Raw genomic sequence first — 26,223 nt, 5'->3', positions numbered from 1 at the left:
GTTGTTTCACATGGATATGAATTCATTTATTTTCAAAACGTCATCCTCCACAGACCGAATATCATTACGACCTTCTGCAAGCCTATTGAAGAATAGGTCAACTGGATCATAAAATGGTCTCTATAGCAACCTCGGGGTGTAAATGCCTCCTCACATCATCGGCATCTAAATGTCCAGACTTTACCATATGTGTAAAACAGTTGACAAAACAGCACAATGGTTTAAATATCTAATGCCTGTCGTGATCATGAATCTGGGTGATGGTTTATGAATGATGGTGATGACAGCATCCTCCTCGACTGTCGCTCTCATAATCTAACACCTGCGCAGCTGCCGGTAATTCATACAATTTTATCTGATGCGGATCGCTGCTGCTGGCTGCACTGTCTATACCCAGTGGTCTGTACGGACGAACTGCCACCATTTTAAACTCTTTGAAGACAAACTTGGAAAATATAAGAATATGCTATTTGTGAGCACGCTGTTCATTGAGGATTACAGACATCTAAAAAGCAGAGTCGTTTGGTTGGGGTTGCCTTTGTTTTCTGTTGAGAGAGTAGAGGACTGAACTGATGCTGCGTCGAACACCCTCCTGATCAGCAGAGCCGATGGTAAACATAAAAAAAATTGTCGGATGATCGAACCTGAGCGGACGATCTCCGAGGCTCACTCTTGGACCATCCACTAATCTCTAAGGTCCTTTATAAATAAATAAAGGGGCGGGATATTATTTTAAATAGGACAAGGCAATTACCAGATGAAAGCGGGACAAACCCCACTACAGGTAAGATAAATCACTGTTGTTTTCTTTATGATTGATAAATGTGCATTTTCTAATCGAATACATTAAGAAATGTTTAATGCGTCATTGTTGAATAGTCAACACCGTAGGCTATAGGCTATTCCATCACCCCACGCGTTTAGTTACCGAATATTCTATCCAGGTAGTGTTTTATATCACTGTAGGAAACCGGGCTCCATTTTATACGTAACACGGTGATTATGCACATTATAAGAATGGAACCTGTCTTATTGCTGTTTTGTGTTCATATAGGCCTATATTACAGAATACGTTAAAAGTGACATTGTACGTTTTCTGAGAAATAATAGCCTCCTTCCTGTAATTCCTGTAATTTATTGTGCTCCCATAACAGACAGGCACAGACACAGGCTATGCATGACCAATCGAATGACCTTATTCTTAAGGCTATATGTACAGCATATGGTTTTGTCTCGGCAAAATGTGACTCTTTCTCGGACCAAATTCACTTTCCCCATCCCCCACAGTCAGACAGGAGAAATAACCAATCTGTCCTTGTCAGTGGAATTATTCAGTTCTGACTCTCAAATGGCACCCTAGTCCCTTCATTACTTTTGACCAGAGCCCAATGGACCCCCTAATCAAAAGTAGTGCACTACATAGGAAATATGGTGCCATTTGGGACGTAGATCAGGGCTTCACTCATTCCTCTCTGTAACATCTGACCTATTCCATTAATATAGATTAGACTGTACTGAAGGTAATAGGAGAGTTTGTGCAGAGAAAGTTGAGTCAAGGACAGATAGAGACATGGGTATTGAGTCAAGGACAGATAGAGACATGGGTATTGAGTCAAGGACAGATAGAGACATGGGTATTGAGTCAAGGACAGATAGAGACATGGGTATTGAGTCAGGACAGATAGAGATGTAACAGTATAACTTTACTATAACGTCCTCTCGCCCCGACCCGGGAGCGAACCAGGGACCCTCTGCACACATCAACAACAGTCTTGACCATTTCTTGAGGGACAGAAGACTACTTCCCAAATGCCACCCTAATTCCTATAGTCCATAGGGCTCTGTTCAAAAGTAGCATACTATAAAAGGAATAGGTTGCCATTTGGGATGAAAACATAGTGTCATTCAGTGTAGTGAAGGGCATAAGTTCTGCTCAACACTAGCCCTTCAACACTCTCTGTAGAACATATATGCAGCATGCAGAGCCCTCAAAATACCCCACATTTCTATGATCTCACAATAATAATTTGGATCAATTTCCCCCTTCTTGTTTTGTATCCTAGGACCTTAACGTAAAGAACCGGATTAAACAGTCAATAACCAGTGGACAGAGTCTGCCATAGGGGAGATTATCAAAAACTCAGTAAACACACATACACCATCATTCCCGATGGCGCTTGAAGACTCTGCCTTCACCTCGCGGCCAGAGTCCCTCTCTCTGCCCGTGGTGGAGAAAGGGAAGGGACCAGTGGAAGAGGCTACCGAGGTGACGGCCTCCACCGGAGTGTTTGATGTGTCTGAGGATCTGGGCCATGTGGTTACCACGGATACCACCCAGCCTGGCGTTAACAGATCGTGGAAGTCCAAGTTGGCAGAGAGGCAGGCCAATGCAGCATCCGAGGAGTACGTTAAGAAGCTGCCTCGGGTGGTGGAGAAGGAGAGGGGTAGATTTGGCTGGGGTGAGTAGTGTAGTGCTGTTGCCTTTATCGGTGTCCAAAATTGGCACCCTATCTGCTCTGATCAAACGTAGGGTACTATGTAGTGAATAAGGGGCCATTTGGAACGCAGTCTTTCTCTCCCAGGACTGTTCTTCTTTTCTGCCCTGAGACATTGTTGGCGCCACGAGAGTGAATCTATCTAGAACGAGAGGTTACTAAGCGACCGTCTGACAGTGTTCTGTGACCAATGTAAGGTTTTGTGTTTGGCTTTAAATGATTTACACTGACAGACAGGATAAATCCCAAATTACACCCTATTTCCTATATATTAGGGTGCCATTTGGGACGCACACTGTGTTCTCTCTGGCTCTCTACAGTCTGCAGATAGGTGGTTATTGAATGCATCTTCTCTCTCCCTCCTCCTCCTCCACCTCTAACCCCCTCTTGCTGCTTTACCCCCTCCCTCCTCTAACCCCTCCCCTTCTCCACTTCTACCCCCCTCCTCCTCTACCCTCCTCCCCTCCTGTGTAAAATGCCTGTTCCTCTGGTTTCTCCCCCCCAACCCATCTTCCTATTGCTCGTTCCCTTAGTCCCATAGTTCTACTGCCGATATGTCACTGTAGTCTTTCCCTGTCTCACTCCTCTTTCTTTCTCTCTCTCTCTCTCTTTCTCTCTCTCTCCCCCTTCCTCCCTTCCTGGCCTGGTTTCCTGCCTGCAGCCAAGAGACGTAAGACTCAGCGCTATGTGGAGAAGAATGGTCGCTGTAACGTTTCACACGGCAACATGAGGGAGACGTACCGTTATCTGACAGATATCTTCACCACGCTGGTGGACCTCAACTGGCGCTGCTCACTTTTTGTCTTCGTCATGGCCTACGCCATCACCTGGCTCTTCTTCGGGGCCATTTGGTACCTGATAGCCTACCTCCGGTGAGAGGGACAGACAGACAGACAGCAGGCCAGAGGACACTTTGGATAGTCCCAAATGACACCCTATTCTCCTATAGTGCACTATATAGGGAATGGGATGCCATTTCAGAGTCACTCTACATGATGCAATTTCTTCTCTGTAGAGCAAGTATATTAGTAAATGGATAGTTTTTCACAACCTATATTTTTGTTTGCTCCTCTCTCTCTCTTCCTCTCTTCCTCTCTTCCTCTCCTCTCTCTCTTCCACTCCTCTCTCTCTCTCTTCCACTCCTCTCTTCCTCTCCTCTCTCTCTCACTCTCTCTCTCTCTCTCTCTCCCTCACTTTCTCTCTTTCCACTGCTCCCTTCTCCACCTCCCCCTATTTGTATTTATTTCACCTTTATTTGAGCAGAGTCCCATTGAGACCAAGGTTTCTTTTACAAGGGAACCCTGCATGTACACAATTTACAAAAACAACATAATAAAAAATGTGGTTTCTCCCCTCCCAGAGGGGATCTAGATCATCTGGAGGATGAGACATGGACACCGTGCGTCAACAACGTGAACGGCTTCATCTCTGCCTTCCTCTTCTCCATCGAGACAGAGACCACCATTGGTTACGGCCACCGTGTCATCACTGACCAGTGTCCAGTTGGCACCATGCTGCTCCTGCTCCAGGCCATACTGGGATCTATGGTCAACGCCTTCATGGTGAGACTCATTGGTTGCACCGCTAATGGCTCCCTACGTAGTGAACTAATTTTGACCAGGGCCCATAGTGTTCTGGTCAAAGGCTCTGGTTAAAAGTAGTGCACTATATCGGGAATAGGGTGCCATTTGAGATGCAGGCCCATACAGTCCCTACTGTATTTTTTACTGTACCCTAAGGACATATTCTGACACTAATACAATCACATCTGTTTCTCTCCATCGTACAAATAGTTTGATGAACTTGTAATCATATCAAAAAGCTGCCCCTTAAAAATGACCTTTTCTCCGTCTATGCCTTTTGGAGCTGTTGGGATGAAGTGGAAGTGACATTTCCATTGGACCTTTGTTTGGACAACGAAGTGATCTTCTTCTCCTCAGGTGGGCTGTATGTTTGTGAAGATCTCTCAGCCCAATAAGCGTGCGGAGACCCTGGTGTTTTCTAAGAATGCAGTGATCTCTCTGAGAGACGACAGACTGTGTCTGATGTTCCGGGTGGGAGACCTGCGCAGCTCACACATTGTAGGAGCCAACATGAGGGCCAAACTCATCAAGTCTAAACAGACTCAGGAAGGTGAGGCTAGTATACAATCAACCGCCATACAAGGGTCTGCATCCCAAATGGCACCCTATTACCTATATAGTGCACTACTTTTGACCAGAGCTCTATGGCCCCAGTTAGAAGTAGTGCACTACATGGGGAATGGAGTGCCATTTGAGATACAAACAAGAACACTCCACATGTTATTTTCTAGTATGGAAGTGATATACTGTGTACGACATATTATGGCTCTTTCCATGACATAGACTGACCACGTGAATCCAGGTGAAAGCTACAACGCATTTGGAAAGTATTCAGACCCCTTTACTTTTTCAACATTTTGTTACGTTACAGCCTTATTTAAAAATGGATTAAATCGTTTTTTTCCGCCCTCAATCTACACACAATACCCCATGATGACAAAGCAAAAACTAGATTGTAGAACATTTTGCAATGTATAAAAAAATATATATATGGAAATATCACATTTACATAAGTATTCAGACCCTTTTACTCAGTACTTTGTTGAATCACCTTTGGCATCGATTAAAGCCTCAAGTCTTCTTGGGTATGACGCTACAAGCTTGGCACACCTGTATTTGGGGAGTTTCTTCCAATCTTCTTTGCAGATCCTCTCAAGCTCTGTCAGGTTGGATGGGGAGCGTCGCTGCACAGCTATTTTAAGGTCTCCAGAGATGTTCGATCGTGTTCAAGTCCAGGCTCTGGATGGACCACTCAAGGACATGCAGAGACTTGTCCCGAAGCCACTCCTGCGTTGTCTTGGCTTGGCTGTCTTGGCTGTGTGCTTAGGGTTGTTGTCCTGTTGGAAAGTGAACCTTCGCCCCAGTCTGATGTCCTGAGCGCTCTGGAGCAGGTTTTCATCAAGGATCTCTCTGTACTTTGCTCCGTTCATCTTTGCCTCGATCCTGACTAGTCTCCCAGTCCCTGCCGCTGAAAAACATCCCCACAACATTTTTATTTTATTTATCTAACCTTTATTTAACTGCTGCCACCACGCTTCACCGTAGGGATAGTGAAAGATTTCCTCCAGACGTGACGCTTAGCATTCAGGCCAAAGAGTTAAATCTGGGTTTCACCAAACCAGAGAATCTTGGTCTGAGAGTCCTTTAGGTACCTTTTGGTAAACTCCAAGGGGGCTGTCATGTGCCTTTTACTGATTGCTTCCGTCTGGCCGCTCTACCATAATGGCCTGATTGGTAGAGTCCTGCAGAGATGGTTGTCCTTCTGGAAGGTTCTCCCATCTCAACAGAGGAACTCTGGACCTCTGTCAGAGTGACCATCGAGTTCTTGGTCACCTCCCTGACCAAGACCCTTCTCCATTGATTGCTCAGTTTGGTCGTGGTTCCAAACTTCTTCCCTTTAAGAATGATGGAGACCACAATTCCTTCGACCTCATGGATTGTTTTTTTCTCTGACATGCATTGTCAACTGTGGGACCTTATATACTGTAGATAGGTGTGTGCCTTTCCAAATCATTTCCAATCAATTACATTTACCATAACAAAGGGTATGAATATTTACAGTCTGTAAAAAAGTTATTTCTGTTTTTATTTTTAATAAATTAGCAAACATTTCTAAAAACCTGTTTTCGCCTTGTCATTATAGGGTATTGTGTGTAGATTGATGAAGGAAAATAAATTATTTTATAAATTTTAGAATAAGGCAGTAACGTAGCAAAATGTGGAGAAAAGGAAGGGGCCCGAATGCACTGTATGATCCCTTATTGATGTTACTTGTTAAATCCACTTCAATCAGAGGAGGGGAGGAGACAGGTTAAAGAAGGATTTCTTATGCCGTGAGACAATTGAGACATGGATTGCGTATGTGTGCCATTCAGAGGGTGAATGGGCAAGACAAAAGATTTAAGTGCCTTTGAACAAAGTTTGGTAGTAGGTGCCAGGCGCACCAGTTTGTGTCAAGAATGGCAACACTCCTGGGTTTTTCACGCTCCAGTTTCCTGTGTGCATCAAGAATGGTCCACCACCCAAAGGACATCCAGCCAACTTGACACAACTGTGGGAAGCATTGTGTATTGATAACCGATCTGGCCTTAATAGCCACAGGTACTCTTAAATCTCTACCCGGTACACCCAGAAGAGGACTGGCCACCCCGGAGCCTGGTTCTTGTTTTTTCCTAGCCACTGTGCTGCTTCATCTGCATCGCTTGCTCTCTGGGTTTTAGGCTGGGTTTCTGTAAAGCACTTTGTGACATCAGCTGATGTAAAAAGGGCTTTATAGATTTGATGATTGATTGAGTATTTTTTTGTTGTCCAGGGTTGCATTCCGTTCCAAATAATCATCTTCTCTTCCTCCCTTCACTTGGAGTGAACACTCGGTGACGTATGTATGACGTTTCCCCAAGGGAGCCTTTCCCGAGCGAGGGGGAGTGGAGGAGGGAAGAGGTCGCATGTAAAGTGGATTGGGACATCCCTCAGGACTCGGCTTAATCTGTATCCAGGAAACCGTCCCTCAAAGTTTTATAACTCACTTCTCTCTCTCGTCCCCCTTTCTCCCCTCCTCCATCTCTCTCCCCCTCTCCAGGTGAGTTTATCCCTCTGGATCAGACAGACATCAGTGTGGGTTTTGAGACTGGGGACGACCGCCTGTTTCTGGTGTCTCCACTGGTCATCTCCCACGAGATCGACTGCCGCTCGCCCTTCTGGGACATGTCTCAGGGCCAGCTGGAGAAGGACGACTTTGAGATGGTCGTTATCCTGGAGGGAATGGTGGAGGCCACTGGTTAGTCCATGGTTGAGTCCCAAATGGCAACTTATTCTAAAACAAGATTTTAAAACGGCACACTATGAAAGACAGGCAACCGACTCAACTATTTACTGTTCATTTTCAGTGAATCAACGATGCATTCCGCTTACAGTTACTTCAGGTTCCCATAAGGCTCTGGTAAAAAGTGGTGTGACCAGAATAGGGTGCCAATTATAGGATCTCTATGGGTGTACCATGCCATGGAAGTGGAAGTGGCTTTCCTGCCCACTGAGAAAATATTTGCTTAGTCATCATAGCAGCTGATGGGGCGCTGCCAGGGGAGGTTAATGTGTTCTTACAAAGTGTGTGTGTGCGTATGTGTTGGTACCCCCAGGTATGACGTGCCAGGCGCGGAGCTCTTACCTGGCAGACGAGGTCCAGTGGGGTCACAGGTTTAGTCCGATGATGTCACTGGCCGAAGGCTTCTTTGACATTGACTATGGCGCCTTCCATCAAACCTTTGAGGTAAGAACACACACAAACACTCCAGAAAGGCTAAAAGCAGCAGGGTTGCTGTTAGATATAACCTGCTGCATGGCAATTCAACATGTGGAAATGAATGGACAATGACGGTCTGCTGCTTTTAATCATGTACCATGTGATCACTGCCACTAGTACAGAACCACACAACACAGCTTAACCATTTGTCAGTCTGGCATGTCTCCTCACTTACTCTTGTCATGTCACTAAAATTATTTTACCCTGATTCTGAAAGTTATTTTCCAAGTTGTCTGATACAGTAACCGCCACTCATACCCCTCTCTTCCGTAGGTGGACACTCCCTCTTGCTCAGCGCACGAACTCTCATTGGCTGCGGCCCGATTGGAGGCTCATCTCTATTGGTCGATCTCCAGTAAATTGGACGAAGAGAAATGGGAGGGATCTTCTCTGACCAATCAATCAGGGAAGCAGCTAGACAATGGGAAAGGAGGGGTTGTTGGCCCTGTTTCATTTATTGTTGGTGAGATCACTGGAATAGAAGAACAATCCGGTCCAGGGGAGTTGAATGGAAGTGTCACCACTGACCAGTCAGAATCAGAGGCCTAAAGTAGATTGGGGCACCCTATCCCCTATGCAGTGCACTTATTTTGAGCAGAGCCCTGGTCCACAGTACTATAAATGTCATGACAGGATGAACCACAACTGCAGTACTGTAAATTACTTTTAGCTAATGTATAACATACAGCCATAGAACATTTTTCCCCAAGGGAGAGTTGGGTGGTTTAAATGGTCCATTTTGCTCCTCTGTTGCTGTGTTGGATAACATTGACTTGAACATGACAAATTATATCAATTCAATTTTGTCTTTAATTTCTCTGGTGATATTTGATTGTTACCATGAATGTCTGTGCTTTACTATAATTATATTATATTGTTATAGCTCCAATATCCTCTGCCAACAACATACATTATATTAATTAATACACTTTTTTTATTTATTTTAATTTTAAGAATTAAGTATTGACAATTCTTTGTCAGGAAAAAGGATGTTGTTCAGCAAGGTGATATAATGGAATGTTCAGAGACAGAAAGAGAACAGTGTTTTGGAACGTTCTGGAACGTTCAGAGAGATAGAAAGAGAAGCATGTCATGTGTTGGCTGAATTGGGGAGTCAATGTATAAAAGGAATGATGTATTATGGATAGCGTCATAGAAGAGAACATGTATGGTTTTTCACTTTAGCATGTATAGAGCATATCAAGGAATCAATTGAAATAGTATCTCTAAATCTCTTTATCTCTAAACAAAAAAAACAAGGATTGTTTTTAAAAGATTATATAGAAGTGTACATTATGATCACATTAAAACAACCACCATTTTGTGATTAATTTAGATGTAGAATCATTACTGTGTTAACAATTTTAAAGGATTACATCATATGTACTGTAGCTTATCACTGAAGATGTCCCAACTGGAGACTAGTGGAAGTGTTCATCCAACAAAACCAAGTATTTTCTCTCTTGGGAATGTTTCTGTGTGCTTTCACGTAGAAAGTAAGTAGCACAATTAAATATTTTCTTTCTATAGCCTCTTAGGATTTAAGCACAACTGTGTTCCGCTCTGCTCACCCCAACCTCCTGCTTCTGCTGCTGTGTACATATGAGCCTTTTTACTTGATGTTTTTAATATTTAAAAAATCTGAATTATTATCTATCAAAATTAATAAACTATATTCCACACCCACTTTCTTCCTCTTTGCTCTCACTTTTATCAGTGGGAGTATTCACTGTTTCACTGAAAATCTGTCCATTTGTGTAAATGTTATTTTTTGGGGTTGAGACATTCTGTGCACTGGCAGTACTTGACGGATCAGAAGTTTGCCAGGTCACTCATTCGGCACAGCATCTGTGAGAAGAGACTATTTTGTTCACATTGTGGCACTAAAGTGCTCAGGTCTGTTGCATGGCACAGTCATGGGTCCCCTCCCTCTGTCTCCTAGGTAACAGGGGTCTAATGCTGCATTCGATTGCAAGTCGAAACTCGGAAATGTCCGACTTGTTTGAGCGGCCTGGTCACGTAGGTACAAGGAGTTAACAGGTCTGAATTGTCCGATTTTACTAGGTCTGCCTAATACGTGAACACGGCAAGGAGAGGGCAGGGACTCAGAAAGGAATAAAGGTTCAATGAATGCTGAGGACCAGATTATCAAAGACAGATGTGCTGAATTCCTCCAAACCCTTAGTCATTCCTGTAGATCTGAAAATAATGAATACGTTTAGCCTCGCCTTCTGATTAGCTGGCTGGAGTTTTTCCCTATATTGTTTTTCAGATCGGAGTACACGAGTACCAGTCTGGAAGGTTCTGTGACTCTATTTAAACTTGTGTGGTTCTCGTCACTCCCACAAGATGACGTAGTCGCGGTTTCCATGGCATCGAAAAAAGCTGAGCGACCATCTCCCTGGAAACAGTTGCCCGACACATTCCCACAGATAGGTTTAGTTCTAAAAAATATTTGACGTTCCCCTTTGGGACAGGAATATATCCTGTCGCTGTGAATTTATTTTGTTTAGATAATCTTGATTCGCCTATTTTAGGTACACAGAGATTAGCCATTAGGTTTAACGCGAGATTGACGTATCCAGCAATATTGTTTGTTGTAACTTGCTAACGTTAGCTGACTTTGTGAAGCCTTTGCTCGAGCAAGTGAATATTCTTTCACAATGTCAATGGAGGGGTTGTCATCAGTCCAGAATCTACAAGCGCTCTCTGCCCTCTTATCCACGCGGGACGAGGATGATGAATATAATTGTAGTGTAAGGCATTGCTAACGTTAATCATTGAGATGAGCTGTACTTCTCCAACGTTAGTTTTGCGTAAACAAACTAGCTAATAAAATTGGTTTTGGCAAACAAAATGTAATAACTTGTCCAGTTAGCATGCTAGCAAAAACCGATGATCATGCAACTAGTTAACGTTAGATATGTGACAATAGCTACTTTGCGCTTGCTTTCTATGTCAGTCTTTGAAAGTGATTTATTCTTTGAAATATTTTCTGAACAGAATATGACATCATCCGCCGTAATGGGACCTGGAGATATTGGTCTCCCTTCACCTGCTTCCAACAAATCAGGTATGTTTTTATCAGATGGCCTGTACCGAAAAAGTAGTGGAATATGGAATAGGGTGCCATTTTGGGATGAACAGTAACAAGCTGTGTATGTTGGGGCTCTCGAGTGGTGCAGTGGTCTAAGGCAATGCACTTCAGTGCTAGAGACCCTGGTTCGATTCCAGGCTGTATCACAACGGGCCGTGATTGGGAGTCCCATAGGGCGGCACACAATTGGCCCAGTGTCATTCGGGTTAGGGGTTGGCCGGGGTAGTAAGAATTTGTTATTAACTGACTTGCCTACTTTAACTAAAGGTTAAATATAAATTTTTAAAATGAAGTTACAACTATAGAGATCCTATGAAATGACTAATTCTATTGTTACAACAGCCTACACCAAGAAGGACAGTAAAGCCATCTGGAGTGAGGAGGAGGTGACAGAGGGGTCACAGTTTGATGACCTCACAGACACCCGGCCAAAGCCTGAGTAAGTCAAGTTTGCAGTCTATCACCATGAAAAAGAAAACAACATTCCAGACAATGCAATTGGTACTCCCATCCCTCACATCTGATTTCTTCGTCATTGTTGTTGGCTGGGGAACGTGTGTGTGTGTTTTCAGGTATGACATATTGCTGAAGCAGAATGTTGGGACAGAGGACGTGTTTCTTGGGATGAGCAGAAAGGATCCCTCTTCCATGTGCTGTGACAGCATGCTGGTAACCATAGAGATCCTATAATTCATTCTATACGTAATTCTAGAGGATTCTATACATAGTTCTATAGGATCCTGTATGTAATTCTATGCTATTGGTAACCATGTAGCTACAGTGTTGTGCTCTGTAATGCAATATTACATCTTCTTGCGTCTATTACTTGGCTTGAATAGATGAATAGAATGTGCTCCATCTGGGTTGAGGGCAAGTTTTTTGGAGTCTATTACACCCATCTGAAATTTATCGTACAGAACAATAATATAATAATAATATAAACTTTATCTCTTCAGGTGAAAATCAAACTGCCAGACACCAAAGCAACAGATGTAGTCTTGGATGTGAGGGAGAAATTCCTTGATCTGCGAACGCCAAACTTGTAAGATTCTTTAGAAAATTCTTTAGAATGTTGCCTGCCATCCTTCTGTAAAGAGTTTCAGACTTTCTATCCACAGTCAGAAAACTATTTGCTACTATTTACTGACCTCCTCTCTTGTTCCTTCTTTCTTCATAAAGAATGCTTTATCTCTATATTTATCTCTATCTAAAGCACGTGTCGTCATCTCTCTCTCTCTCTCTCTCTCTCTCTCTCTCTCTCTCTCTCTCTCACACTCACAATGTATTTCTGTCTCTCGCTCCTTCTTTCTCTCATATCTATTTTACTCATTAAAGCTAGAATCCTTAATTGAAACCATAACAAAACAGACACACCCCCTCTGTTTTGATAAAAAAAGAATGGGCCTGGAAAAAATGTAAGAACTCTCAAATTAACAAGACAGGGCTATGGATGCAAGGATTTATCGTTTTAACCATGTTTTGAGGCTATATAGTGTTTGTTTACATTTACATTGTTTACATGTTAGGTTCTGATGGGGATTGACAGTTTAACTAAGATCAAATCAAATTTTATTTGTCACATGTGCCGAATACAACAGGTGTAGTAGACCTTACAGTGAAATGCTTACTTACAAGCCCTTAACCAACAATGCCGTTTTAAGAAAAATAATTGTTAAGTAAATAGATAAGTAAAAAAATAACAAATAATCAGAGTGCAGCAGTAAAATAACAGTAAAATAAGGCATTTATAAGTTATATTCTTCAAGAATCAATGGGTTTATATAATTAATTCAAAAGTCCAAAAATGAATGTAGCAATTAAGGAGTCTAGCTTTAAATCCTTTCTTCTCTCTCCACACAGTAAACTGGGCCTACATCTTCCTCACCCAGTCCACAGTCAGGATGGAAAAGCCCAGTTCTACAGTGAAAGACAGGAGCTGGAGGTCACTCTACCAATGAACCGCCTCATGGACCAAATCAACCTGCAACGATGAGAGAAAGTTAGGAGAAAGGAAAAATAATTGAGGAGCAAACTGAACTCGAGAGGAAATTAAGCAAATCTCGGAGGACACGTGCATGTGGTTATGGGTTCCTGAAGTCCTGAAGTCTCTATCTATCTAGGGGTTCCTTCAGTTCCTACATACCTGACCTGTGCACAGGTGAGAGCAGAGCCTCTGTCTTCAGTCATGAAGCAGAAGAGATGGCTATTTCATTATAAAGTCTGACCATTTAATCTGTTCATTGAATATATTTTTTTCTGTTCCGTGAAAAATATTGGCAGCGTTTCAATAAATATATTTGTCTGGTTTATTTTCCTCCTTGTGCTATATTCACCAACACCCTCTGCTATATTTTAGCGTTACCATTCTTGTTTGTTACTATGCAATATGCTGTGTTATCATAGGCAGTTGTGGGCTGTGTTGACCAATTATGGGGAAGCGTGCATGGTCTGACAGTCACAGCAGCGAACGTGTGATCATGTGACGCATACGTTTCAGACAAAATCCTGGACACAACAATATAACGGCTCCATATCATTGCGCTGTACGGTTTTGCACCTCCCACGCATTTGCTCTCGGTATGGCGGACGGTGAGAGGTCCCCGTTACTAGCAGATCTTGGAGATGGTGCTCTTGTCGGCGGTAACGGCGGAGTGTCACCAGGCTCGGCTCCCTATGGTTTACCAAATAAACCACAAAGTGAGTATCCATGGATGTTCTCCTACCTAGCCAAAGCGTCGGTCACTATGATTTGCAGATAGTCAAGAGCACGAAAGGTTGCTTTCTTGGTATCTACATGGACAGTTAGTATCTGGGGAATGAATCGTGGTTGCTAGCCAGCTGTTGATGCAAGCATGCCTGTTAGCTAGCTAACAAGCGGTTAGCTGGCTGCTACGCCCATCAAACCGAATAACTAGCTAGTCACCTGGCTAGCTAATTGGCTCCATTTTTGTAACGTTTTGGCATTTTGTCGGCTAGTCATCATAGTTGCAGAGATGTACGAAACAAACACCCATGATGTTTTGCGTTTTATGTATGGAACTAACTATAACTTTGTCTACCCAAAGATGGCTAACTAAGTAGCCCAACTAGCTAATTGCTCAGTATAGTATGCAAGATACAAGGTGATCCACGTGTTTATAATATTGTTGGTAATTCTGAGATGTTGGTGGCCTATTATAAAATGATAGCTAGTAGTGTAATATTTCTACAGTTATTTGAAGATATACCGCCAGTGATGTCTAGCTAGCTAGTTTGCAAATCTCTGTTGTATGTAACCAAAACACCTGATTTGATTGACACCGCTCTGGGCCACTAGGGAAGCTCATAATTACTGCAATATAAGACGACGACCAACGGAGACAGTAATTGGGAGGGGCTACTGTACTTACCTACATATTAGAACAACGGCATGAGTTGCGGGGTAAAACAGGTGTTTGTTCACAATATGCCTTTTAATGTATTTATTTACAAACAACTGATTTATTTGAAGTTATTTGTATAGTGGTAACTGCTGATTTCTGTCAATCGTACTACAATTATGTTAAGTTCCATACACAGAGAGAGAAGTCCCTGCAGTTTTTTTTATAAAGCTCATTTTCAGTTGGAACTCCAGCCTCAAGTTCTGTGTAACCCATTCTTGTTTCAGCGGCAGTGCACTACTCTGCCACTATGTGTGCATTTTGTTAAGGCCTTAGTTAGTTGAATGCACTGACTGTAAGTCGCTCTGAATAAGAGTGTCAGCTAAAATGACCAACATTTTAAATGTGCCTCCCTCTCTCTGTATTTCAGGCTTCCCTCCCTTCCCCAGCCCCACCCAGCCCTCAGTGCTCCTGGGGGAGGACCCTCCTCCATACTCCCCCCTCACCTCCCCAGAGAGTGGCAGTGCGCCAGTCATCAGCTGTAGGGTGTGTCAGAGCCTCATCAGCGTGGAGGGGAAGCTCCACCAGCATGTGGTCAAGTGTGGGGTCTGCAACGAGGCTACGGTGGCTAACCTGTTTACTGCCTGCATGTTCATTTAGGTTGCATCTCAAATGTTCACTGTGTAATGCACTACTTCTGAACAGAGTCCTATGTGTACCTTACATCTACCTGCGTGTTCATTTAGGTTGCGTTGCAAAATGGTACCCTGATAATGACTTGTTAATCTTGTTTGGCTTGTTCTCTCTCCCTCCTCCCTCTCCCTCCTCCCTCCTCCCTCTCCCTCCTCCCTCCCTCCTCTCCCTCCTCTCCCTCCTCTCCCTCCTCTCCCTCCTCTCCCTCCTCTCCCTCCTCTCCCTCCTCTCCCTCCTCCCCCTCCTCCCCCTCCTCCCCCTCCTCTCCCTCCTCTCCCTCCTCTCCCTCCTCTCCCTCCTCTCCCTCCTCTCCCTCCTCTCCCTCCTCTCCCTCCTCTCCCTCCTCTCCCTCCTCTCCCTCCTCTCCCTCCTCTCCCTCCTCTCCCTCCTCTCCCTCCTCTCCCTCCTCCCCCTCTCCTCCCTCTCCTCTTTCCCCTCTCTCTCCTCCTATTCCTCCACTTATGTGTCTCTGTCTCCCTCTGTAGCCCATCAAGAATGCACCAGGAGGGAAGAAGTATGTCCGCTGTCCCTGTAACTGTCTACTCATCTGCAAAGTCACCTCTCAGAGGATCGCCTGTCCCCGCCCCTACTGGTAAGGGGGCTAATTTTTATATATTTAGAAATCAAAAAGGGGTGATATTAATTAAGAATTTTGATCTGAATGTGCAAACTGTTCAAACGGATCCCCAAATAAGGTGGATACTTTTAAATATGCTATTGGGCCATAAACAGATTTGGCTCATTAATCTACTGTCCAAATAATGATGATCCACGCTGCTTTCAAAAGAAGAAAAAATATATATATGTACATACAGTTGAAGTTGGAAGTTTACATACACCTTAGCCAAATACATTTAAACTCAGTTTTTCACAATTCCTGACATTTAATCCTATTAAATATTCCCTGTCTTAGGTCAGTTAGGATCACCACTTTATTTTAAGAATGGGAAATGTCAGAATAATAGTAGAGAGAATGATTTATTTCAGCTTTTATTTATTTTGTCACATTCCCAGTGGGTCAGAAGTTTACATACACTAAATTAGTATTTGGTAGCATTGCCTTTTTAAATTGTTTAACTTGGGTCAAATGTTTTGGGTAGCCTTCCACAAGCTTCCCACAATAAGTTGGTTGAATTCTGGCCCATTCCTCCAGACAGAGCTGGTGTAACTGAGTCAGGTTTGTAGGCCTTCTTGCTCGCACACGCTTTTTCAGTTCTACCCACACATTTTCTATAGGATTGAGGTCAGGGCTTTGTGATGCCCACTCCCAATACCTTGACTTTGTTGTCCTTAAGCCATTTTGCCACAACTTTGGAAGTATGCTTGGGGTCATTGTCCATTTGGAAGACCCATTTGCAACCAAGCTTTAACTTCCTGACTGATGTCTTGAGATGTTGCTTCAATATATCCACATAATTTCCCTCCCTCATGATGCCATCTATTTTATGAAGTGCACCAGTCCCTCCTGCAAGAAAGCACCCCCACAACATGATGCTGCCACCCCCGTGCTTCACGGTTGGGATGGTGTTCTTCGGCTTGCAAGCCTCCCCCTTTTCCCTCCAAATATAACAATGGTCATTATGGCCAAACAGTTCTATTTTTGTTTCATCAGACCAGAAGACATTTCTCCAAAAAGTACGATCTTTGTCCCCATGTGCAGTTGCAAACCGTAGTCTGGCTTTTTTATGGCGGTTTTGGAGCAGTGGCTTCTTCCTTGCTGAGCGGCCTTTCAGGTTATGTCGATATAGGACTCGTTTTACTGCGGATATAGATACTTTTGTACCAGTTTCCTACATCTTCACAAGGTCCTTTGCTGTTGTTCTGGGAGTGATTTGCACTTTTTGCACCAAAGTACGTTCATCTCTAGGAGACAGAACGCGTCTCCTTCCTGAGTGGTATGACGGCTGCGTGGTCCCATGGTGTTTATACCTGCGTACTATTGTTTGTACAGATGAACATGGTACCTTCAGGCATTTGGAAATTGCTCCCAAGGATGAACTAGATTTGTAGAGGTCTAAAAAAAAAAAAATAATCTGTCTTGGCTGAGATATTTATTTTCTAGATTTTCCCATGATGTCAAGCAAAGAGGTATTGAGTTTGAAGGTAGGGCATGAAATACATCCACAGGTACACCTCCAATTGACTCAAATGATGTCAATTAGCCTATCAGAAGCTTCTAAAGCATGACATAATTTTCTGGAATTTTCCAAGCTGTTTAAAGGCACGGTCCACCTTGTGTATGTAAACTTCTGACCCACTGGAATTGTGATACAGTGAAATAATCTGTCTGTAAACAATTGTTGGAAAAATTACTTGTCTTGCACGAAGTAGATGTCCTAACTGACTTACCAAAACTATAGTTTGTTAATAAGAAATTTGTGAAGTGGTTGAAAAATGAGTTTTAATGACTAAAACCTAAGTGTATGTAAACTTCCGACTTCAACTATATAGATAGATAGGTATATCTCTCTCGCTCTTACAAGCAATACATGACTCAATTATTATGGTGAGAGATTATAATAAGGTTTTAAGTACCTCAATGGACTTTAAAGGACATCACACTACAAATGATTACCCTCATGCACTTAAGGAAATTACAAATATTATGGATATTTAGGAACTAGTGGATATATGGAGGCTTAAATATCCTGACCTAGTGAGATATACATGGAGGAGGTTTAATATCCTGACCTAGTGAGATATACATGGAGGAGGTTTAATATCCTGACCTAGTGAGATATACATGGTGGCGGTTTAATACCCTGACCTAGTGAGATATACATGGTGGAGGTTTAATACCCTGACCTAGTGAGATATACATGGTGGAGGTTTAATATCCTGACCTAGTGAGATATACATGGAGGAGGTTTAATATCCTGACCTAGTGAGATATACATGGAGGAGGTTTAATATCCTGACCTAGTGAGATATACATGGTGGAGGTTTAATACCCTGACCTAGTGAGATATACATGGTGGAGGTTTAATATCCTGACCTAGTGAGATATACATGGAGGAGGTTTAATATCCTGACCTAGTGAGATATACATGGAGGAGGTTTAATATCCTGACCTAGTGAGATATACATGGTGGAGGTTTAATATCCTGACCTAGTGAGATAAACATGGTGGAGGTTTAATACCCTGACCTAGTGAGATAAACATGGCGGAGGTTTAATATCCTGACCTAGTGAGATATACATGGTGGAGGTTTAATATCCTGACCTAGTGAGATATACATGGAGGAGGTTTAATATCCTGACCTAGTGAGATATACATGGAGGAGGTTTAATAACCTGACCTAGTGAGATGTACATGGAGGAGGTTTAATCAAACTAGTCGTCTTGACTACTTTCTTATGTCATTCTCTCTGGCACCAGAAGTTTAAACTATTGATGGGGGACAGAATGCGGGCGGACCATTAAATCATTGATATACAGCGCATTCAAAACGTATTCAGACCCCTTCCCTACCCCACATTTTGTTAAGTTACAGCCTTATTCTAAAATTGAATAAATAAACCATTTCCTCAATCTACACCAAATATCCCATAATGACGAATCAAAAACAGGTTTTTAGACATTATTGCAAATGTATTACAAAAAAAAAATTGAAATACCTTATTTACTTAAGTATTCACTCCCTTTGCTATGTGACTTGAAATTGAGCTCAGGTGCTTTCGGTTTTTATTGATCATCCTTGAGATTTCTACAACTTGATTGGAGTTCAACTGTTGTATATTCAATTGATTGGACATAATTTGGGAAGGCACACACCTGTCTATATAAGGTCCCACAGTTGACGATGCATCCTGACAAGTCTCCCAGTCCCTGCTGCTGAATAACATCCCCACAACATGATGCTGCCACCACCATGCTTCACAGTAGGGAGGTTGCCAGGTTTCCTCCAGATGTGATGCTTGGCATTCAGGCCAAAGAGTTCCAACTTGGTTTCATTCAACCTTAGAATCTTGTTTCTCATGTTCTGAGAGTCCTTTAGGTGCCCTTTGGCAAACAAGTGGGCTGTCATGTGCCTTTTTACTGAGGAGTAGCTTCTGTCTGGCCACTCTACCATAAATGCCTGCTTGGTAGAGTGCTGCAGAGATGGTTGTCCTTCTGGAATGTTCTCCCATCTCCACAGAGGAACTCTGGAGCTCTGTCAGTGACCATCGGGTTCTTGGTCACCTCCCTGACCAAAGCTCTTCTCCCTCGATTGCTCAGTTTTCAATTTTAATACATTTTAGAGTAAGACTGTAATGTAATAATGTGGGAAAAGTGAAGGTGTCTGAATTCTTTCTGAATGCACTTGTTTTTGGTCGCAGGTTCAAGAAAGGCAGAAAAAATTCAGCATTTACCTGGTGTTAACTCTGCAAATAGCCCTGCTGGGTGATTTGAAAATAATATAGTACTTTTTATCAAAAATGTTTCTTTTAATTTACAATCAGTAGGAACTGTTAGAATAGAAAGGTTCACAACCTTTGAAACTTCACAGTTGAAAAATATATGGCAAATAGAATTCCTTTGACCTCATGGTTTGGTTTTTGCTCCGATATGCATTGTCAACTGTGGGACCTTTTTATATAGACAGGTGTGTGTGTGCCTTTACAAATTATGTCCAATTAAATTTACCACAGATGCACCTGAGCTCAATTTCGAGTCTCATAGCAAAGGGTTGGAATACTTATGTAAATAAGGTATTTCAGTTTCTCATTTTTGAACATCTTGGCATAGTTCTGTTATAATCTCCACCCGGCACAGCCAGAAGAGGACTGGCCACCCCTCATAGCCTGGTTCCTCTCTAGGTTTCTTCCTAGGTTTTGGCCTTTCTAGGGAGTTTTTTTTTTTTTTTCCCTAGCCACCGTGCTTCTACACCTGCATTCTAGCTGTTTGGGGTTTTAGGCTGGGTTTCTGTACAGCACTTCGAGATATTATCTGATGTACGAAGGGCTATATAAAATAAAATTGATTATTTGCAAAAATTTCTAAAAACCTGTTTTCTCTTCGTCATTATGGGGTATTGTGTGTAGATTGCGGGGGGGAGTTATTTAATCAACTTTATAATAAGGATGTAACGTAATAAAATGTGGGGAAGGGGTCTGAATACTTTCCGAATGCACCATATGACTGAAATGGCACCAATTCCCTATAATGCACTACTTTTAACCAGAGCCATATGGCCCTGGTCAAAAGTAGTGCACTATATAGGGAATATTTTGAACACAACCACTGCCTGGATATGAAGATAGTTTGTCCAGGTGGCATGTTGTCTACTTGGTGAATACAGTTGTTACAGTATTTGAAACCCCTTAGTTGACACTGATACTAGTACAGCAAGGGCTACGTTAGGCTAACCCAGGCCCCTAGATACGTTTGTTGACCGGTATGGAACTTGCACTCAGTTGTATTTAAACCTAGCTAGTAATACTGACTTCGACTGAACAGCGAGGTAAGTGGTTGCTGAGTTTTTTTTACATTTTCTTCCTGGCACTGACTATGCTGATAACGGCTATTTGGAAAAAGGGTCTACTTGCAATGACTGACTGGTTGTTTTTCCCTACTATAGTCAATGGGATGCACTGACTGGAAGTCACTCTGGATAAGATCAACTGCTAAATGACTCAAATGTTATGTTTGTTTTCCTGTGTGGTAACGCTGTTATATTTGAACCTAGCTAGTAATACTGACTTAGACTGAACAGTGAGTTTCTGTGATTGTGCTCCCCAGTAAGAGGATAATAAACCTGGGTCCAGTCCACCCTGGTCCAGCAAGCCCTGAACCCCAGCCGGCCGGAGCTCGCGTCTCCTGTGGACACTGCAACAACACTTTCCTGGTACGACCCTTCACCTCCCTCAAAGCTAGGCTCTATCTCAATGAGTCATTCCATGATTCCTCACATTCTTTCTCCTTGACTGTTAAGGAGACGGTTCCTCCCCTTTAGACCTTCTTGTCCAATATATTTTCAGTGACTTTCTTGTAATGTGTTTCAGTGGACAGAGTTTACTGACAGGACACTCGCCAGGTGCCCACACTGCAGGAAAGTGTGAGTACCTATTGGTTTCTCTGTCCATAGGCTGCTCGGTCAATACAGCCAAGTCCATCTGTGGTTATACCACAATTATGCTCAAGATGAAGTCCTTCAGTGGTGGCTGGCACTTAAAACTGAGGACAGACTCTTAGTAAAGATTGGAATGTAATTAATGGAACTTTTCAAATGTATGCTTTCCATGTGTTTTGATTACATTCCAGCTATTATGAGTTGTCCTTTCCACACCAGCCTCCACTGATGTCCTTCATAGTATATTTTAAATATGTATGTGTCCCCTTGTAGGCAGTCGGTCAGATTCCCATACCGTTAGTCTTCAGCATAAGCTCCTTACGGTCTTGTGTGCAACATCTCAAGTCTGAGCTCAGTGACTCTTACGTAACTTTTATTAGTGTGACTTGCTTCATTTACATTTAAGTCATTTAGCAATTATTCAACTAAATAATTGAAACCTATGAAGTAGTTCCATTACCATTAAAAATGCTTTTGGACAGCCGAAGCAAGTCACACCAATTCTTCTGGGTATATTTCATGTATATTTCATCTTCCCTTCTCTTTTGTCATGCCCTTCGACATGCAGCTCCTCTATTGGTCAGAGGTACCCTCGAAGGCGGAGCTTGTGGTGTGTTCTACTATGCTTGCTTTTCAGCATCTCCACTGCTGGGCTGGTGGTGAGTACACTGTCCACTATACATGACACCTCACTAAACACACCCCCAAGAACAAAATGTTTTAAAAAATGCATAATATCGTCATGTTTCACAACCACTGCGACACCAAATCACCTAAGCCCTTTTAGCTAAGGGAAAACCCTGTATGTGTCTTGGGTCTACGTCTCTCTGTGTTCTCTCTCCTGTCTCTGTGTCTATGTGTGTTCTGTGCTGCAGGTGGCTGCTTTACATGACACACTGTCAGTTCTATCACAAACACACCACCCTTAGCCTTGTAACATGCTGCGTCTAAGTCTTCTTCCTCTGTGTTTTGTAGGCAGGTACGTGGGTGAAGGCCCAGGCCTACGGGGGTATCTATGCTTCCTGGGCCATGCTGATCCTGCTGGTACTCCTGACCCTGGGTCGGGCTCTATACTGGGCCTGCATGCCTGTTAGTGAGCCCCTACAGAACTTCACATAGACACACACACACACACACAGGTGTAGGGTGAAGTTGCCCCTAGATGCTGATCTTGGGTCAGTTTTGCAATTTCCCCACTAATGGGTAAGGTCAGGATTGTGGGAAGGGACGCTGATCCTAGATCTGTACCTAGGGTGAACTTCACCCTTGAGTAGGGCTGGGCGATATATTGAATTAATTTGATGTTTTGCGCGTTATTCCAAATGCCTGTATCGCAAGAATCTAGTTAGTTTATTTTTATCGTTTTTCTGAGTTGTCTTGTTGGTCTCGTCTCCTTCGCTTCTTCTGTGCACCTTCCCATTTACACCAGAGATCTGTATATAATGACAAGATGCTTATGTCTCCGCTATTACGTTGTGAGTCGTTGTCCCAAAGGCGGGAAGGCAGCCGATAAGCTTAGGTTAAGAAAACAACATAGAAACGCATTGGGCTTATTTTAGTGAGTGAAACCTCTCGCTTCGCCTCTTCCTCTCTGTTTACACACACACCAAGCCCCTCCCCCTGTCACACAACATCCTGTCTGACAAGCGGTTTCAACTTGCTATTTGCCGGTTTGGTCCAACAGAATCGGTCATATGGACACCAAAAAAACATTGCAACATTATTTTACTGGAAGAGAAGAAGTTAACCTTTTCTACGATACCCTTTTTATGTCTCAACTCCTCAAATTACGCACAGAGCAGACACTACTAAAACGGGAGTATCAATGAACGTCTGCTCTGGAAAATAAATGTTCCATGTTGCGCGTGGCATTACTGTTCTACTAGCTGTCTAGCTTTTATAAATGTGCAAAAAACACAATTTATATTAACTAGTTCTCTTTATGAGATAAGGTAGGCCACTTGATTTCCACATCTGAACGAAGTGGATGACTAGCATTCTGTTCAAACAATTGGAGACGGACAAGAAGGGCGCGTTCATAATAATTCAACTGTTTTGCCTTGTTAGCGAGCAGATCCAAGTTGGCTAAACTCGAAACCATAAAGATTAGTTGGCTACTCACTAACTAGCACGTGGGCTTGTGCTTGAGAGATTGTTTGACACATGTGTTTTCATTTTCTCTAATGCCTGCTACAAGAAGTTGGGTCATTATTAGGGAATGTGTATTATACTTGGTTCTGGTTAAATTTGTAAACAGAAAGGGCATTTTCATAGACTGACTTGGATGTCAGATCAGTGATTTAATTTTAAAAAGCAGGTTTAAACTATTTTGATAAAATAATTAAGTGATTAGTGGGTCTGACGATTGTTGTAGGCTCATATTTAGCCTAGATTTAATTTTACGAGCCCTGAATTAATCAGATTATTTCTGACTGTTTGAAATGTAGAGTATTTGACCTTTTTAATTGTACAACAAAGCTTATTTAGAGAGAACATAAACAATCTAGGTGTGTATATGTATCGTCCATAAGATATGATTTTTAAGCCATATCGCCCAGCCCTACCCTGGTGCCTTTTATTTAACTGAAGATCAAACCAAGAAGTTCCCCTCCTTCCCTTTAATCTGTTGTCATTGTGTTTCCATACTGGATGATGAATAATATCCTAAACTCCTAAAAGAGCAGTAGCTTGACTTCTACATTACATATGAATTGATGAATAGTTTGCTTTAACATGTTCAACTACTTTCCCTTCCCTGTTTTAATCGTTGCTTAGGCCAGTCTCTCTATGGCAGGCGCTGGCAGACACACCAGAGCCTCATATCATGGCATGGCTGAGTGGAACCAAGTCTTAAATGATGACATAGCCCTCGGATAAGACTGCTCCTCCGCATCCCTGAATATATGTTCTGTTTTTGGGGCATTTTACATGAGATTCATTCATTTGTTTTGGATAACCCTTGAAGCGTTGTTGAAAGGCAAATTAAGCTAAATTGAGGCAAGTGTAAGGTGAGCACCACCTAAATTACCCTCCTTTTCCCAGACATGGAGCTGGGTTTGAAGGGAGGTTAGGATTGTGTCCCAAAGGGCACCCTATTCCCTTAATGGTGCACTACTTGTGACCAGGGCTCAGTCTGGTCGAAGGTCAGAAGTAGTGTACTATATAGGGAATAGGGTGCCTATTGGGTTGCTTACTAGGGCATCGTCAGAGTGAGGTCTGTCAGTATGTTGGAGTTGATATTTATGCTACATAATCTGTCTGGGAGTGTTTGTCTATGATCCAAAGCAGCTTAGAAGCCTTAAAGAAGTTGGAGGAAAAGATTCAACAATTTGACTGGACACACACATATATATGTACGTACACACTCATTCCCCACACATACATACCAAAATTGTGAGAGTCACTGTTGTGGTAGGCAGCCAGCGTGAAAAAGCATCTCTCCTCAAGGACTTCAGTTTACACACAAGTGATCTGATCATCTCTTTATTGTGCTTTTGGTTAATATTATATTCTTATCCATCTAATAGCTTACAAGTGAGGTCAACATGAGCTCTCAGTGGAACTCATAGAGATGTACTAGAGAGCTTCAAGGTGGTGAAAGCTAGAGAAAAGACCTGGCTTTGTGCCAAGTGTGCTGTCTATCCAACTCTATGGTCTTACTACACTAAATGTACCATGATGAGGCCCTGGTGACAGAGGCAGGCTGTGGTTGTTGTAGACCCCTTACTCTTCTAGTGGTGCACTAAATAGGGAGTAGGGTGCCGTTGGGGATTCAGTCAGGGTAAGAGGAAACGGTTGCTGAAGATAATCTATACACACTACCTGCATGTTCAAACCCACTTCATCTAACCATATATCCTGTCTGTGGTTTGGATGTGGTCATTATTTTTATTTATTTTTTTACAGCAATGTTCACTTTTTTTGTTTAAATTGTACACATTTGTTGTTCGTGTAAGAGTAATAATTGCTAAGCCGATATTGCACTTGTTTGCATAACACTACATGATTTGATTCTTGGAGAACTTTTTATTTTTTGTTTTGTTAATCAATAGGGTTATTTTTGCAACCATTGTTACTTATTTTAACGGGAATCTGCAAAGTTGATTATTTGACTTACTAACACATTAAGCCTCTGGACACGGGAACAGATTACCACAGATTACCACACACACATTCCTCATTTACATAGACAATCAAACATTTCAACCACAAATGGCATCATTTTAAACGCACACAGTGACAAACGGATGGATACACAAACAGCTCTTTGAGATGGTTACCCTGCTTGACAGAACTGTGACGGTAGCAGTAATGGATATTTTAAAATATCTTGTTATTTATTATAATGATCATGTTTTAATCATGATATTATGTACAATATTGATCATGTTAATGATGCCAATAATCAACAACCTGGCTGATGCTCATATGAGTTTGTTTACACACAATAAAGACATGATGTATGAAAATATCAGAATGTGTTTTAAGCTTTTTTTTGTGTTCCTTTTTAAAGACAGTTTACTACAACATAATACAAGACAGTAATGAAAACCAAACAGTGGCATTACAGATACTCAGACATATTCACAGGCTGTTATATAATGGAATTATAGTGTCGGTTACATTCTATTCAAATGAAAAGTTGAAGTTCCATGATGCTTTGTGATGTGCACCAGTGATCAAAAAGTGTCAAAACATTTTATGACCACGCATGCACACCTAACCTGGCTCCTTTTGGGCTCTTGAGTTTCATTATTTTGGCGACATGAGATGGAAGGATTAGTTAAATTGAAAAGCTTTAAAAAATATATAATAAAAAGAGGGAGGGAGGGGGTAGAGAAGGCAGCAGGAAAAAAGAGGTACCCACGTTCCAAATGGGACCCTATTACCAATGTAGAGCACTACTCTTGACCAGGGCCCTATTGGGCCTGCACTATACAGGGAATATGGTGCCATTTGGGACGTGACCAAGGGAGAAGACAACTGTTCCTCAAGCCTTCTGGCTGTAAGTGGCTTTAGCTTGGAAGTTACCATCGAGAGCATCCTGACTGGTTGCATCACCGCCTGGTATGGCAACTGCTCGGCACCTGACCACAAGGCACCACAGAGGGTAGTGCGTGCGGCCCAGTATGTCACTGGGGCCAA

General features: G+C 42.5%; 3 protein-coding genes across 5 annotated transcripts; all 3 read left to right on the top strand.

Annotated features, from left to right (window-relative positions):
- Positions 1 to 89: 89 nt before the first annotated feature.
- Positions 90 to 9,563, top strand: kcnj9 (potassium inwardly rectifying channel subfamily J member 9). Its single transcript, XM_055865964.1, has 8 exons — positions 90 to 784; positions 2,064 to 2,459; positions 3,157 to 3,367; positions 3,856 to 4,057; positions 4,436 to 4,628; positions 7,158 to 7,355; positions 7,714 to 7,844; positions 8,151 to 9,563. The coding sequence occupies exons 2-8, from the start codon at positions 2,171 to 2,173 to the stop codon at positions 8,424 to 8,426; spliced, it is 1,500 nt and encodes a 499-aa protein (XP_055721939.1). The 5' UTR covers positions 90 to 784; positions 2,064 to 2,170; the 3' UTR covers positions 8,427 to 9,563.
- A 687-nt stretch (positions 9,564 to 10,250) lies between these two features.
- dnaaf6 (dynein axonemal assembly factor 6) lies at positions 10,251 to 13,281 on the top strand. Of its 2 annotated transcripts, XM_055865963.1 has the most exons (6): positions 10,251 to 10,633; positions 10,881 to 10,950; positions 11,317 to 11,413; positions 11,547 to 11,643; positions 11,931 to 12,016; positions 12,835 to 13,281. In XM_055865963.1, exons 1-6 carry the CDS (start codon positions 10,541 to 10,543, stop codon positions 12,965 to 12,967), a joined length of 576 nt encoding a protein of 191 aa, XP_055721938.1. In that variant the 5' UTR covers positions 10,251 to 10,540; the 3' UTR covers positions 12,968 to 13,281. The 2 variants fall into 2 exon arrangements, with proteins under 2 accessions (XP_055721938.1, XP_055721937.1); XM_055865962.1 differs by lacking the exon at positions 10,251 to 10,633 and having other exon boundaries at positions 10,662 to 10,950.
- Positions 13,282 to 13,433: 152 nt separating this feature from the next.
- LOC129813616 (type I phosphatidylinositol 4,5-bisphosphate 4-phosphatase-A-like) lies at positions 13,434 to 25,549 on the top strand. 2 transcript variants are annotated; one of them, XM_055865959.1, is made up of 8 exons: positions 13,434 to 13,671; positions 14,764 to 14,957; positions 15,512 to 15,618; positions 20,748 to 20,853; positions 21,011 to 21,063; positions 21,647 to 21,737; positions 22,054 to 22,167; positions 23,854 to 25,549. In XM_055865959.1, the coding sequence occupies exons 1-8, from the start codon at positions 13,554 to 13,556 to the stop codon at positions 23,953 to 23,955; spliced, it is 885 nt and encodes a 294-aa protein (XP_055721934.1). In that variant the 5' UTR covers positions 13,434 to 13,553; the 3' UTR covers positions 23,956 to 25,549. The 2 variants fall into 2 exon arrangements, with proteins under 2 accessions (XP_055721934.1, XP_055721935.1); XM_055865960.1 differs by having other exon boundaries at positions 13,436 to 13,671; positions 22,054 to 23,947.
- The last annotated feature ends 674 nt before the right edge of the window (positions 25,550 to 26,223 follow it).

Source organism: Salvelinus fontinalis, chromosome 17, assembly GCF_029448725.1.
Source record: "Salvelinus fontinalis isolate EN_2023a chromosome 17, ASM2944872v1, whole genome shotgun sequence".
NCBI lineage: Eukaryota > Metazoa > Chordata > Actinopteri > Salmoniformes > Salmonidae > Salvelinus > Salvelinus fontinalis.
Note: the sequence above shows the minus strand (reverse complement) of the source record. Positions and strands in the feature narration are given on the sequence as shown.

Coding starts and splice junctions, on each gene's coding strand:
- kcnj9 (XM_055865964.1), top strand. CDS start 2,171: ATGGCGCTTGAAGACTCTGCCTTCACCTCGCGGCCAGAGTCCCTCTCT. Junction 2,460..3,156: donor GAGGGGTAGATTTGGCTGGG/GTGAGTAGTGTA, acceptor TCCTGCCTGCAG/CCAAGAGACGTAAGACTCAG. Junction 4,058..4,435: donor CTATGGTCAACGCCTTCATG/GTGAGACTCATT, acceptor TCTTCTCCTCAG/GTGGGCTGTATGTTTGTGAA.
- dnaaf6 (XM_055865962.1), top strand. CDS start 10,773: ATGATCATGCAACTAGTTAACGTTAGATATGTGACAATAGCTACTTTG. Junction 11,414..11,546: donor GACACCCGGCCAAAGCCTGA/GTAAGTCAAGTT, acceptor GTGTGTTTTCAG/GTATGACATATTGCTGAAGC. Junction 11,644..11,930: donor TGTGCTGTGACAGCATGCTG/GTAACCATAGAG, acceptor TTATCTCTTCAG/GTGAAAATCAAACTGCCAGA.
- LOC129813616 (XM_055865959.1), top strand. CDS start 13,554: ATGGCGGACGGTGAGAGGTCCCCGTTACTAGCAGATCTTGGAGATGGT. Junction 13,672..14,763: donor TTTACCAAATAAACCACAAA/GTGAGTATCCAT, acceptor TCTGTATTTCAG/GCTTCCCTCCCTTCCCCAGC. Junction 15,619..20,747: donor GCCTGTCCCCGCCCCTACTG/GTAAGGGGGCTA, acceptor TGTGCTCCCCAG/TAAGAGGATAATAAACCTGG.